General features: G+C 37.4%; 1 protein-coding gene across 5 annotated transcripts in view; it reads right to left on the reverse strand.

The window, feature by feature from the left end:
- Nucleotides 1-13516, reverse strand: part of PPP1R12A (protein phosphatase 1, regulatory subunit 12A) — a 73144-nt gene extending 59628 nt beyond the window's left edge. For 3 of the 5 annotated variants that reach the window (XM_010007986.1, XM_010007984.1, XM_010007985.1), the window contains exon 1: nt 13390-13516. In XM_010007986.1, coding sequence (XP_010006288.1) covers nt 13390-13496 — 107 coding nt within the window. In that variant the 5' untranslated portion in view covers nt 13497-13516. The remainder of the gene's footprint in view (nt 1-13389) is intronic. The other 2 variants (XM_010007988.1, XM_010007987.1) reach the window with 1 other exon arrangement.
- Between the last annotated feature and the right edge of the window lie 995 nt (nt 13517-14511).

The following is a 14511-nucleotide window of genomic DNA, read 5'->3' on the forward strand; positions in this document are numbered from 1 at the left end:
TTTTTAGAAAAAAGAGGGGGGGGGGGGGGGGCGGGAGCGGGAGGTGGAATGAATTGCTTGCATTTTCTCTTTATTAAGCATGTGTTACCTTCCAATCTTCTGTTACTTTCACTGAGAGGGTGGTGAGCCACTGGAACAGGTTGCCCAGGGAAGCTGTAGGTGCCCCATCCCTGGATGCATTCAAGGTCAGGCTAGATGGGGCTTTGAGCAACCTGGTCTAGTGGGAGATGTAATGGGGGGCGAGGGGGGCCCATGTAAGGGGGTTGAAATTTGGTATCTTTAAGGTCCCTTCCAATGCAAATCATTCTATGATTCTATGATTTTTCTTGAAATTTCATCTTTCTAAAGCAGGTAAACATAACTTTCATTTTGTCAGCTGGTATTTAGTTGATACAGCTACATGTGTTTGGTGAAAAAGAAACTGGAGGTGTGTAACAAAAAGTCCAGAACTATGCTTTTCAGCACCATGTCAGAAAAACATGCTTTTTGCTAACTTGGATGCAGTGGACAAGTAAAAAGACACAGAACTCCCACCGTCCCCCACTTAGAAAACCATCTGACATAGAATGTAAATTTGTGGTTTTTGTAATTCACTTGTTGCAAAATGGCCATGTCCAACAGACAGCTACAGAAGAATAATTCAGAAAATCCAATGATAATTTATAAAATATTCTGGTAGGTGTTCATTCAAAATGTAAATAAATGAGAATGAAACAGTAGCTTGACCATGCTAAAGTACTGATATTGAATCTAAAGGTACCTCTTTTAGACACTCCTGTGGTCTAAGTATAGGAAATTGCATCCCAGAAACACTAGAAAAGACAGGAGCAGGAAAATAAAGTAATTCCTGATACTTTTGTCCCAATGTTTCCATGACAAATATTATGCAGTCTGGCAAAAACTGGAAGAATAGGTTTGCTTTGTGATACCATCAGTTTATGAAGAGAAAACCACTTGTATTTGGAATGTGTCTTTTAGGAATCACTGCTGTATATTACTTAGTATCTATTATAGAATGAAATTAACAATCTTGGAAAAAAACATGAAATATTTATTTTTCTACAATTATTATGAAACCCAAAATCTCTCACAGTTTTATGAAAAATACATTTCAATACCTTTCATAAAGGGTTGGAAGCTCAGTATCTCAAAAAAAACCAATCCTCTGAGACTACTATACAAGAGCCAAAGAGTTTACACCAAAACCAAGCTCAGGAACTGAAGTTAAAATTTTACCTAGCAACCTGGCCTACACTCTGATTATTTTATTTTTAAAAGAAGAAAAAAAAAACACCTTATAGCCGACGTTTGTGTGTGTGTAAGTCTAACTAGCAAAATGCATAAAGAGACACAAAGGAAACTGAGAGGAAAATGCCTCTTTCTGAAGACAGTTACATCTAAACTTGAGCCTTATTTGTGAATTTTGGAAGCATTTTTTACTGAAGAATCTGGAAGTCGCTCAAACTTCACCTTTACTAAAGTTCGTTTGCTGAAGATAGCAAGATATGCTGCAGATAACATTTTAATATTATTTATCTCAGCAACAGGAGGGACTTATGTTTACATTCAAACCTGGCCCCAGTTCACAATATCTGCAAACAAGTTTGCAAAGTCATTAGGGATATAATTACCTTTAAGTGTTCGCTGAACCTGGAGGTCACCAGGATGGCGGCAAACACAAGGCAGGGCAGAGAAGTGGGCAGTGAACCAGTTCAATTCATTAAAATATGCTTACTGGAGGCTCTCTAGTGAAAACAAGAGGTCCCTTCAGGCTAGTCAGAAGACTGGATGGCAGACTCAAACTCCTAAAATGTGAGGAGAGGGACCCTCCTAAAAAAATCTCTTGCTGAATAGAGGCTCAATGTGTTCTATATACATTTAAAATAAATGTGTTCAGTGTGACCTTCCAGAAAAACATAGCTTAAGTGCTAGCAGGGGCACCAACCAACAGCACAACCAGTCTCCCAATAGGTTTTAACTAGTTTTCAATTTCAGCTAAATCCAGTTGTTTTTTTATAAAACTGTAGATGGTGGGTTTCACCCCTGTGTCAGTGGGGAAGTTTAAAGGAAAATGTCAAGTTGGTTGAATAAAAAAGAGCCAGCACCCAGTCGCCTCTCAAATACTCTCTCATGTACCCACACACTGTTATGCTCAGTTTTAAACACATTATTCTAAACCAATGTAAATGTAATGATAAGAAGTAATAATTTCACTATTTTTGATATATATAAAGTAACCCTTGTAAGTATTTGATAGAGAAAATTAAAATGTGTGCAACATGGGGCAGGTGGCTGGCAGGTCACACGAGGCATCGAGGAGCCCTGCTTGCCCCACACTGCACAGGGGTGATCTCCTCTCCCTCTTTGGTGAGAACCTACAGAAATTTCCCTTGTCCCCCCTTCTCCACAGCTGACATACTCCTGCAGTTGTCTTTTCTCCTGAATCTATGATTTACAGAAGAAAACGAAGGCTGCATATTCAATACTGGAAGCAAAATGGTACAATTTAAATTGGGCCAAGAATACTTTCTCCTGCATAATTTTAAGACAGATGTAGAAGAAATCAAATTACCTGAAAAACAACAAAGTCAAACTCATAGGGACATCTGACTCTGGCACCCTGCTGTCAGTTGCTGTTGTGCCTCAACCTTCTGCCTCTAAACACTTAAAATGCGACACAGACAGACATAAGATAAGGTTTCTGTGATGGTATTTAAATTAAAATCAAATAACGATAAACCTCAGGCACTTTTAAGGTTATATTTCTTTACAAATTCCAGAAGCTTCTCACTCACATATTTATCGGGGAAAAAAATGCTGCAGCACATAAATAGGAATGCCTCCCCTATGAGCAGTATGATCAGACAGCAGCTACGTAAAACACCAGTTGAGTAAGGCCAACTAGGATTATTTGGCAAAAATGCATAATTATTTCTCCTGAAATATGTGAGGGGTGATTTTAAGACAGCTGATATCAACAAGATATCTGCGGTGAAATTTATTGTTTCCTCTTGCAGAGCTAAGAACTTCAGACAGCTAGAGATGTTAAAAAAAAAGAATATAGTTGAGAAACAAAAGGCCAAATTATTTTAAGCAAATAGGAAGTGACATTTCTTTTCAATTTTCACCAGTCTAATCCAGATTTTAGCATATGTGTTTTTCTAAATTATGTAGCAGTTTGAAAACACTTTTTTATATAGCAGCAAATCAAGCTTCTGATTTTCCCTCGTGAATCTCTTACTAAAGGCATTTCGGACAGGACACATCTTTGCTTCAAAATTGTCAAATACTCTGAAAAACTATCAAAGTAGCATGCCACAGAGATGAGAAAAAAAAAAATAAACCCCCCTATGAAAACAGCATTTTCTACCAAACTACTCAGTATACCTATTTGAAAAACATATTTCTGAAGCCAACACTCAGCTATGTACCAACACACCACTATGCTCTGCACAGATCTGCCTGTTCCAAGCCTCCACTGCAACTTGCACACCCAAAGAAGCACAGTAACTAGAATCTGTTTGGTATCTTGGTATGCAGAACCATAGAAGAAACAGTGTAGATAACAGTATCTGGTTAGCCTCAGTTATTCTGTGTTCCACAAACCCTCTGAAAAAAGCCAGCAATAAGTGCTAGAAATATTTGTACGTAGGTGGACACCTAAAGATTAACTGTGCAAAGATGGAACAGGAAAAATTCCTACTTGCTGCATATGAAAGGAAACTAAGCCTTCATATTTTACCATATCCATATAGAGGAAAGACATATGAGAAGTAGCAAAGCAGTGTTTAGGTGAAGGTAAACAGTGACTGAGAAGAGCAAAGCAGGAAATGTGAATAAAGCTATATAGGGAAACATATGCTATAACCTAAACCTATTTACAAAAAACAAAAAACAAAAAAACAAAACAAACAAAAAAAAAACAAAAAAAAAAAAAAAGAAAAAAAAGAACTGGAGCCTGCTAACACCAGGGTGAACACAGCATTCTTTCCTTCAAGCAGGAAAGAAATAAAGCCTAACAAGAAGCATCTTTAATTATGTATCAAATGTTAATTTCACTGTGCACATTGTGAATAAGTGTTACAGTCCTTTACTTTCAAGTCTGAACCCTATAGTGCAAAAATGAAGGCTAAGCTTGAAAAATAGCGTTTTGGAGGTGCAAGAAGAGTACATAGAGTAACCCCAGCTCATGATGTTCTCTGCGCTCAGGATGCTTTCCTCTAAAAAGCCTCCAACCATGTGTGGTGATTTACTGATGTATTGTCAAGGTGAATACTTGAGACTGAGCTACACTGGTTGAAAACAACAGAATGGAGGAAGAAATGGAGGAGGATGAAGAAAGAAAATCATGCTGCTGCCCATCTTCCTCAGCTCATTCCTCACCAACAAGAGGTGACCACACCATTAGCTCACCGTCTGTCCTGTGTTGTGCCAAGAGCACCATTGCTATATTTGGCTGTAGTAGCACCACAAATACTGCTGCTTTCTGTTTCTGTGGAAGTTGTGATTATGGACCTAACTTAACAAGCTTATTTTCCTTCAACAATCACATGTTGGCACTAATATCCGAAAAATTTAAACCAAGATAAACTTTTTACTGTGCTAAATTTACTGATCACTAAATCACAGAACTTATCTTGTTTGTAATTATATTATGCAATAATATAGTGACCAGATCTCTCTACAAAGCAACATTGCAATCACAGTGCAGCTTTTAGCATCACTCAGTAGTACTGAACGTGGTGTGACGCATTGTTGGGTATCAGCAATCTGTAATTCATAGCTGTTGTTTACCTATCCAGTCCACTTTGAACTGCCTTGAAAGCACATTTATTCCAATAGAAACTCTTATTCTTTATTCATTTTTGATAAGCAGTACTACTTCTATTATCAAGAAGTTTCAAGTAATTCCTTTTTTATACTTTTTTCCTGCCACACCTCCTGTTTATAAAAAACCCTACATTTTTGTGTCTTAGTAACTGAATTTTATCCAAATAACTCACTCTCATCAATACATACCAGCCTTAAGTCTCCAGGGATACCACACTATATTTACACAGATTTCAGAAGAATTCAAGCAGCTTTTATCCTGCCTCAGCCAGGGATAAGACTAGAAAAATACACAGATTAGGATCATTTGCACTGAGATGACGTAGTTTAGGATATCCAACAAAAGACAGGGCTGTAAGTAAGGATAAGTAGGTCCTAAGTTGCTTTCATGTCATTAGAAAATCTACTGTATGTGGCAGAATAGGGTTTAATTCCCAATAGAGACTAACAGTCAAGTAAAAGCTGAAATAAAAACTGAGATGCACGGAGGTGAATCTGCATCACACCTGTGTTCTCCTAGAAAACTACACTCAACATCAACTTTATTATGAATTACATTATTTTTATATTAGATGACTGAATAAGTACTATATTCAGTATTCAATGACACAAATAATTCCAGATTCCACAGCCTAGGAAAATCCAATGCTGCCTGTGACTAAAACAGTAATTTTGAATTACTTAATGAGGTCCTTGCAAGTGACAGTATCCCATACTTACCAAAGCACTTGCTCAATTCAAAACCTGGTTGCTCATGTATCTAGAGCTGCTCTCCCATGTTCCAGTCATACCTAAAAAATAGGAGTTGATCGGTGGCAATGAGCAGTTACAAGCCATCATCTAGGGAGGACCTCATATGCTATTTTTCTCAGGAGTGTACCCAAGTCCCAGGCTTCCATATGTATCACTCTGTCATATGTCTTCTCTTCTATATGTATTGCATTCCACTTCAGAATTCACAGGCAAGATAGCTACTCTAAATTGTTCTCAGAATACCAATAAAACCAATGCACTGTGATAAAGTAAGATCTTGCCTATGCACATCACTTCTCAAAGCAGAGTGGGCTTTTTGGACATGAGCTGCGCTTCCAAATTCTTTTTCAGCCAAAACTTAAGAGTGCTCTGAGCTTTACACTAAGCATCAGTCATTAGATCTAGTTAACTGCTAAAGCATATTAGAAGAAAAAAAGATACTTTCCACTAAATTGAATGTCCTTGAAGAAGATACCGCTGTACATAAAGGTCTACTTGATTTACCCTTAGAAGAAAAGAAACACAGTATTCTTACTAACAAATATTTAGGGTCACAAGTGGAGATGAACTGAGTAATCCAACCTGAAGACGGCAGCTATAGAGCACACGCTGTCTTTGTGCATCCTGGAGTGACCAGCTCCCCTAGATTCCCTCAGTTGAACAAACATCTATCAAATCAGTTGGACCCTGTAATTTCCTTCAACCCATCAACCATATCTTACTGTGTACTTCTGCCAGCTGGTTTTTATCCAAACATCAGATCACAGCTACACAGTAGAAAGGATCATACTCGACCACATAATGACAAGATTTTAAAAATGGAATTTCACCCTCAACCTAAACAACTTAATTAGTATTTCATTATTATTCAGATGTATGTACATGCATCAAAAAACACTGCCAACAGTACACTGCCACAGTACATCTTCATAAAAGAAAATGCCAGTTGATACTAGCTCACTGTTCTCCATGTTTCTCTGTTATTTTCCCTAATGAAATTCAGCTTTCTCCTTGCAGATGCCTAATACAAGTTCGGAGGAGGAACAACTTCTATGTTGCTGATAAAGAATGAGCACTTTCATTTGGGGCAGAGGGTGCAGAGACTACCACACTAGCGTATTTTCTTTCCCCATCTGTTCTTCCAGAAAGAACCAAGGCAGCAAATAGAAACTAATTAAACTGAAACAATATTCCAAAGCCTGCAGTGACCTTTTCACAGCTCTCAAAACAAACACTGCATCTTTACCACTGTGAACTTGTAAGAAGTCAGTCATTCTTCTAGAAGAGCTGTTCCTCTTTGGCTGGGAATAAATCTTTCCCAGCTTTTATTTTGTCACTTGGCTTGTTTTATAATACATCCTTCTGAAGTCCTCTTCTCATTTCCTGAGTGGGTTGTATCAAGCTCCATCTTTGGTCCTTTTTCCTTTTAATTCTACTCTAGTTAACAGGTCCTTGAGTCTTTTCAAGGAATATCTTGAATCCTGACAAAAATGTTCATTCACCTTGTAGCACCTCTGTCAGACCAAACGCCCTATCAGTTTGCATGGGATATATTTACATGAAACCAACAATTTCACTTTGTTGTTCACAAATCCAAACTTCTCATTATTCTCCAAAGATCCATTTCTGAATGTATCACTAATAACATCACTTCTTACTCAATTAAAACAAAACTGGGAACAAAGCTAAAGGAGATGGGAGCCACTGTCAACATTTTTATCAGTCTGCTTTCCCTAAGTAATATCTTGGTTTTCCAGGATTAGAATGGGCTACGGCAAAAGAGTTTTGATTAAAAACACTCCAGAAAGTAAGAGGTCCAGATAATCAATTCATTAAAACTTAAGAGAGAAACAGATTAGGAACAACTACCATGAAACATATTTTATGGCATCACCACCCCCAGGTATCGTGGAAGAACATTCAACGGTACCAGCTGGTTCAGGCTCATGAAATGGGAGATGAAGGAGAGGACTCCACCTCAGCAGAAGCAATTTTCTCCATAGCTAGGCTTCTGATCAGAGGTACAAGACTTCATCTGAAAAGCACTCAGACATTTCTTTATACCCACATGTCTATGCCAACTGCTGCTGGCAAACCATACCAGCTTACTGATCCAAAAGAGAGCAAACCCTCCAAACTCCCTGAAGGTTAGTCTTAAGCTCATAGTTCCCACATTACTGTGTGATCATTCTAATGCCAGAGAAAGGGTAAGAGCATCTGCAGGAAGGAAAAACAAGGAGAGAAGGGAGTCACTGTCTATTTCTGCAGTAGTCTCAAGTTAGATCACACTGAGCATATTGTGAAACTGCACTTAATTCCCTTCACTGGCTGTTGACAGATGAGCACTGGTCCCATTTTAGTACCACGGGCAGGAATCACTACCACCCAGTAGTATTCCCTGCAAGGCAATTAGAGCTGTAAGCAAACCACCTATCACTGAACATCTATGTGTCCAACTACAGGTTTGCAGTACTATCTCTCCTCAGTACACCAGACATTAATCACTCATTTAGTCTAATGGAATGCTACTAAAATAGAGATCCTGGGATGATGGTTTGCTGAGGCTTCAGCAAACTAGTTTGGCTGGGTTCCCTTTCAGGTGTTGGGAGTCTGGAAAAACAGATGGGCGTCAGCAGCAAGGTAGAGGTTACACACAAGTCTCCTAATGTCTGCTTTAAATATTAGGGGAAGGAGGGATATAGTATAGGAAACTTTGGGCAGGAAGGAAAGCAGGTTGGTGAGCTGGATTTCAGAGCAGCCAAGTTGGTCAAGCTGTTATTCTCCTCCTAAATTAACTGAGTGAGGAGGCTTTGAACTTGAGAAGTTATTTCCTTTCTAACTAAACATATGCTTTTGTTTTTAAAACTTTGAAAGGGTGTTCGAAATTGTAGGTCTGTATGTGTAACTGTATGTTTTAAACATGCCTCCCAAACATAAAAGCAATCCTGCTAAGTTACACCAAACATCCATTTAACATCTAGTCTGCCTCCAAAAGGGAGCACATCATCTTCAAGGAAAATGAAAATGGGGCAAATACATGCTACTTTTCCTGTAATTCCTATCCAGTCTCCAACTCCCTTAATGGATTTTCTGAACCAGATCCCATTTGTATCTATGTGTTCTATATTTGCATTTTTTTATGTAGTCAACCTCAGTGATTTCTCAACCCTTAAACTCGTGAAATTCTAGTACTTACAGCAACATTTGGCAAACTGTTACTCAGATATAGTACCCACTGTGTGAAGGTATGAAGACTACATTCTTCCTTCAGGAGACATCTCCCTCCCCCTTGTTTTTGTGGAGCTTTTTTTGCACAAAAGCATTAATTGTCACTAACTTCAATGTTATTTTGGAAAAATGCTTTTCTTATACCTCCTGAAAGATGCAACTTCATTCTTTCTGGTGAAGACGAAAAAGCATTTGCATTCAATTAGTATAACTGTTTTATAGCCTCTAAATACTTCCAAACAAGTTTCAAAATATATCAACTGTAAACTCACAACTAGATAATGGTACAAAGTCCACAGGAAAATATATTTTTAACATGAACTTTCATTCCTGAGCAGAAAATAAAATTCTACCATCACAAATTTATTTTAAATTAACATGGATCAATACAAAGCAGAGAGAATGCAAAAAAGCATTCAAAAAATCTGTTTCTTAAATGCCACTTTGCAATATATTTTCCTTCTCTATTATATTTTTTGCATTCTAAACGGAATTTGCTTTTACCCTGATACAGAAATAATATACAAGATTTTTAACTGTAGAAAAGATCTATTAGATAAAAAAACCACTATATATACCCAAAAAGTTTTACAAAGTTAAATGTAAGGGTCCTACTCATTAAATAACATCTTAAAGAATACACACAAAAATTCTGTTGAAGTCCTCCTGCATTACCATTTTTCTCCATGTAACTATAATTTTTCAAAGCATTTAATGCTGACTTTTAAATTCATACTAACACACTGGAAATAAAAAAAAGTCTCCTTTGTGTAAAGTTTTCTGCATATGAAAATATTACAAACATTCTACACAAAATCCACCTGTTTTGGCAATTTTGAAGAATTTTCATTTAAAGCATTCATATTGCAATTACTTGTAAGCTAATTCCCATGATCATAAACTAGATGAACACTTACTGAAGGAGACAATTAAAAAATTAAACTACTAAAATACTTTCCAGTAAGCTGAAGCACTCCCAGCTTTTACAGATCCCAGAAACAACAAAAACAAAAGGAGTTATTGCTGTTCAAGGCAGAGTTTTTGCTTTTACAGCACAACTCTTCATCAGCAATCAGCTGACACTGTATCACAATAAACTATGTTCTCTTGCTGTATTCACCTGAAGTGGGTTTCCACAAAACTAACATTTGTTAAACTGGAAGATACACTTTTTAGAGGAGATGAGAAGCATGTCCAAGAGAAGGCAACTGAAATGGAACAGGGGATGCTGCTGGGAGAAGATGCCACAGGACTGATGAACACACTGGAGGATGATTGGGACAGGGAATATACCTGCAGTGAGAAGCCCATTTATGAGACCATGCAGTTACTGAAAGCAAAATAAAACCCCAGATGGGTGGGGACCATGTGACAAACGCACTCAGCCCACTAGCAATTAGCATGGGACTAGTGCCAAAACATGGCTGAAGTGGTGTCTCCCTGAGATACCCGGTGTTTTTTTGGAGAAGCTCCCTATCACCTTGGTACCTGTGCTTTTCCCAGATCTCCAGCACAAGTTCACTCACCCAGTAACATCTGAATAGTAGCATGTGCTACTCAGAAAAAAAGCATACATAAAGAGAGCGAGATTCAGATGGTCAGTGAAAGCACAGCAAGATGGGAAGGTACATGCATTGATCAAACAGGGATCGATCTGTATTAACCCAGTGACTCCTAGACATTCTCATGTAGTGTAGAAAATAGGAAATAGCTGTCAGTAGCAAATGGAAAAACAGATGAACTGTGAGATGGTTTGTGTACTAATTAAATTATAAAAGCAGCCTGAACAGAAACCTTTCTCACTCTGTAAGAAAGTACATTAACCACAAGAAAGTACATTGACCACCTCAAATATAATCTTTAAAACTTTTAAACTTTTCAAACTCCAACACAACCCATCTCAGTTGTATTTCATAGACTCTAACCCTAGTGATGAAATCATGCAAGAGTTACCATGCAGTGTTAACGGAACTTCTGCTTTCCTTCCCCCTCTTTTAAGTCTAGAGAGTGATGTACACACATCTATGAAGAATATTAAGTTTGAAAGGTAAACAACTAACATACAGAGGACATACTTGGTGCTAAAAATCCATCAATTACATTCTAAACATAGAAATGCATTTCGTAACAGAAAATATCCCATCTCTTAGCTGTATTGCTTTCATAGACATAACTTTAGATTTTGAGACATGAAAACCTAAAATAATGAAAGCACGTTATCATGCCATATTTTCCTTATGAATTGCAAAAATATAAGCAATGTCAACAAAATGAATATATTAATTAAAATGGCATGTTTGGGAGATTCTGCAGAGAAATGAATTCCAGCTATTTACATCTGAAGGAAGCCCTAAGAAGACTTAAGAAATCAGCAGGGGAAGCAGAAAGAGATTGCTGAGTCTCCAATTTGAAAAGTTTAATAGAGCTGTGCAACAGAAAAGGAAGCACAGATCAGATCCCCTCCAGCCCTTCATTAACAAAGTTAGGAAACACTAGAACCCATTCTGTAACTCTCTTCTCTCTTGCACCTTGCAAGAAGATGGGAAATGAACAGAATATGTTCCGTACAAAAATGCCAGTCATCGTAACAAACAGAAAGATGTCAAACCATTAACTATGATCCTTTCAGAACTATGTATAAGCTCCATCATTTACCCAAATTAAAAGCTCCCTTCCATGCACCAGAAACTGTAGTGCAAAAAATGAAGCATACCAAATTCTGCCAAATTCCGCACAAAAAAGCACACATTCTTATCCCAAGAAAGATGCATCCTCAGGAAAGCAGATGCTGGACTCAGTGTTTACTATGTCCCAAATAAAACTAAAATGTCTGACCTCTGGTAATCTATTGTATCATCCTTTGTCTTCTCCCAGTTTTGCCTCAGGTGCAAATTCTGCTGTCAGTTCTGTAAATTATTTGAAGCTGAGCTCCTGAAGAAGCAGTTTGAAGAAAATCTAAACACTGTGGGCCTCGTAACTTATAAATAATGCTTATTTCAGGTCAGGTTACCCTTCTCTACTCTATGTGTAAATAGGTTTCAACAGCTTATTTTCAAAACTCCTTGCACATTTAAAACCATTGCTCTACCAACAGCTTAAGATGTCCCACAACCCACAGGACTATATTCCAATAATCTCATCTCTTTAAGGGATACCTAGAGAAAATATGCAGACAGGTTCTGTCCCAGTCTGACAGAGTGAAAAACAATCTTCAGTAATATTACAGATTTCAGATACTCAAGTCAAGAGTGAAAAACTGTCTTGTGGACAAAAGTCATACATAGCTCTTTCTTTCCTGATCAGCTGTGTACATTAGGCTGCAAAGTCAAATCAAGAGCAGTTATTTAACTTTTTCCTATTCTGGAAAAAGGCAGGTGTTTTGCCTCCACTAAACTGAAGAAAGGCTTGTATTATCTCAGTTTGTACGGAAATTCTTGTCATAATATAGCCAACAAGTAAACACTTCCCAGTGTGTGTGCAAGTGAGATTACAGCATCAAGCATCTGCACAGTGCAGAAAGGCAGATTTCTGAAGTTAGTGGTCACACAGTGTCACAGTTATAAAAAGGATATACAAAGCACTTCACTCTATGAACACCCAAAAAAAGAATTTTCCCAGTGAAAATTATATACAATAGTCCCTAGAATTTTTCCTTTCCCTTGAAATTCAAGCAATTAAATCTAAACGCCTAAACTTACAATTTCCATCTTTCACCACTATAATTAGCACAGTAACATAATTATGTGATAAAATACTACTTTATATTTTATACATGTCTTACACCGGTTCAGACATTACACAGAGTTTAGCAGAATTAATGCAGTCTATGTTTACCCAAAGAGTCTTTAAAAAGTAACTATTACTTTCTTCACTGCAAGAATAGCATGTTCAACAACAGATGCCACACATTTTATCAAATAAGTAATTACTTCAGGTTAAAATAGACAACCTCTGGAAAAAAGTTGATTTGAATATATCTTTGGTGGCCCTAAACACTTCAATAATAACAAAAAAAACATTCCTGAAATTTAGTACTAACTAAGCTTCAACTAATACCGTAACATGCATCTAAGTTCTACTGTAAGAATTTGCTCCATAGCCAAAATAATTAGTGAAATTCACCACTGTATGCCACACCTGAAAAACAGAAGTTTGATGGCGGCAAATGCTACTACAAAAATAATATCCTACACATAGACTCAACCCCAGGATGATGTTTCAGACTACAAATAAAATGTACGTTTGAACTTTTTCCCTGTGCCCTGCCCCCCCCCCGCAACCTTTCTACAGAATAAAGTAATTTTTAAACATCATCTCACAGTCACGAACAGTCTTAAAGGTTTGTATCTCACAGCTACCTAAGACACAATATAAGAAAGCTAGAAAGAGAAAATGCAATGCGCAAATAGTTAGACACAGCACTCTTCACAACCAAGAAACAATATAAAGTGTTCTCTCTCACTACACGTCCTAGAGGCAACTAAAAAGACAATTTATGAATGCCATCTGCTTCTAGTGCCCCTCTAACAATGTTTTAGCAAAATACATGTATTTCAAAAATAGAGGAAAAAGCCTTACTCTGCTATATCAAGATATCCACAGGAAGCAGCTGCATGTAGAGGTATCCAGCCTTCATTATCTGGTTGATTAATATTTGCTCCATTTTCCACCAGAAATTTCACCATATCTACGTTATCATCTATACAAGCCTATAAAGAAAGAAAGATTTAAGAAATAAGTTCATATTAAAGCTGTTCTGCAATACTGTGCATGTTTAAGCAATATCTTCAGGAAAAAAGGTGATTATTGTCAGGTCTGATGAGGGAGTAACATTTATTTGTTGGGATTTGACAGCAAGACAAGAGGAATTTGAGAGAAAAACAGCAGGTGTTACAGATTTGTTAAAAAAATCCTTTACTAAACAAATTCAAACAGAGTTTAACAAAACCAACCAATATGATTTCCTCAGGTAAATTTGTTCTGGTATTATAAAAAGTAATTTACAATCCTCACTGTAACCTTGTTCTCTAGCACAAAGTGGTTTCCTTTATAGAGCCCCCAGGACCTCACTCAGTCCCAGGCCCAGCTCACTCCCTTGAGCAGATATTACAATTGAATAAGCAGATACACCATAAAGCAGAATTGTTTCGACCAAGAGATGGGGAGCATTTTGGAAAACAATACCATAATGTGGTTTTAATTATAACATAGTTGAGACTAAGGAGCACGGAAGGGGATGTTACGTTGCATTTCAACACCCTCCTGCTGTTTTCTACTGCAGCATACTCTATACCACCATACATCTTTTAACAGGCTATTAATCACTGCTGTTTATAAACTGACTTGAGTATCAATCTGACATATTGCAAAGATGTTCTCAGTTGTGCATATCTCTTAATTACCAAGCAAACAGTGTTGCCCAGCTGCAAAACTACTGCCGCTCTCCAGATCTCCATCTTGACTGGCTTCTATTTTGCCTTCTCTGCGTTTGAGTATTTTTCTCACAGGGTGCTCACTGAGTTTTCTTGCCAACTTCCATACTGCTGCCCTTAAAAGGGCAGAGCAACAGAGAGAGAAGTCCCTCTGCATTTCAGAACAGCTAGGACTCAAAACAGCTAGACCCCACAAGACTGGTATTAATTCTTTAGCTTAATAAATCAACAATACTACATAACCAGAAGGTTGAAATTATTACTTTTA

This window comes from Chaetura pelagica, unplaced genomic scaffold (genome assembly GCF_000747805.2).
Source record: "Chaetura pelagica isolate M959 unplaced genomic scaffold, ChaPel_1.0 scaffold50, whole genome shotgun sequence".
In the NCBI taxonomy this organism is placed as follows: Eukaryota; Metazoa; Chordata; class Aves; order Apodiformes; family Apodidae; genus Chaetura; species Chaetura pelagica.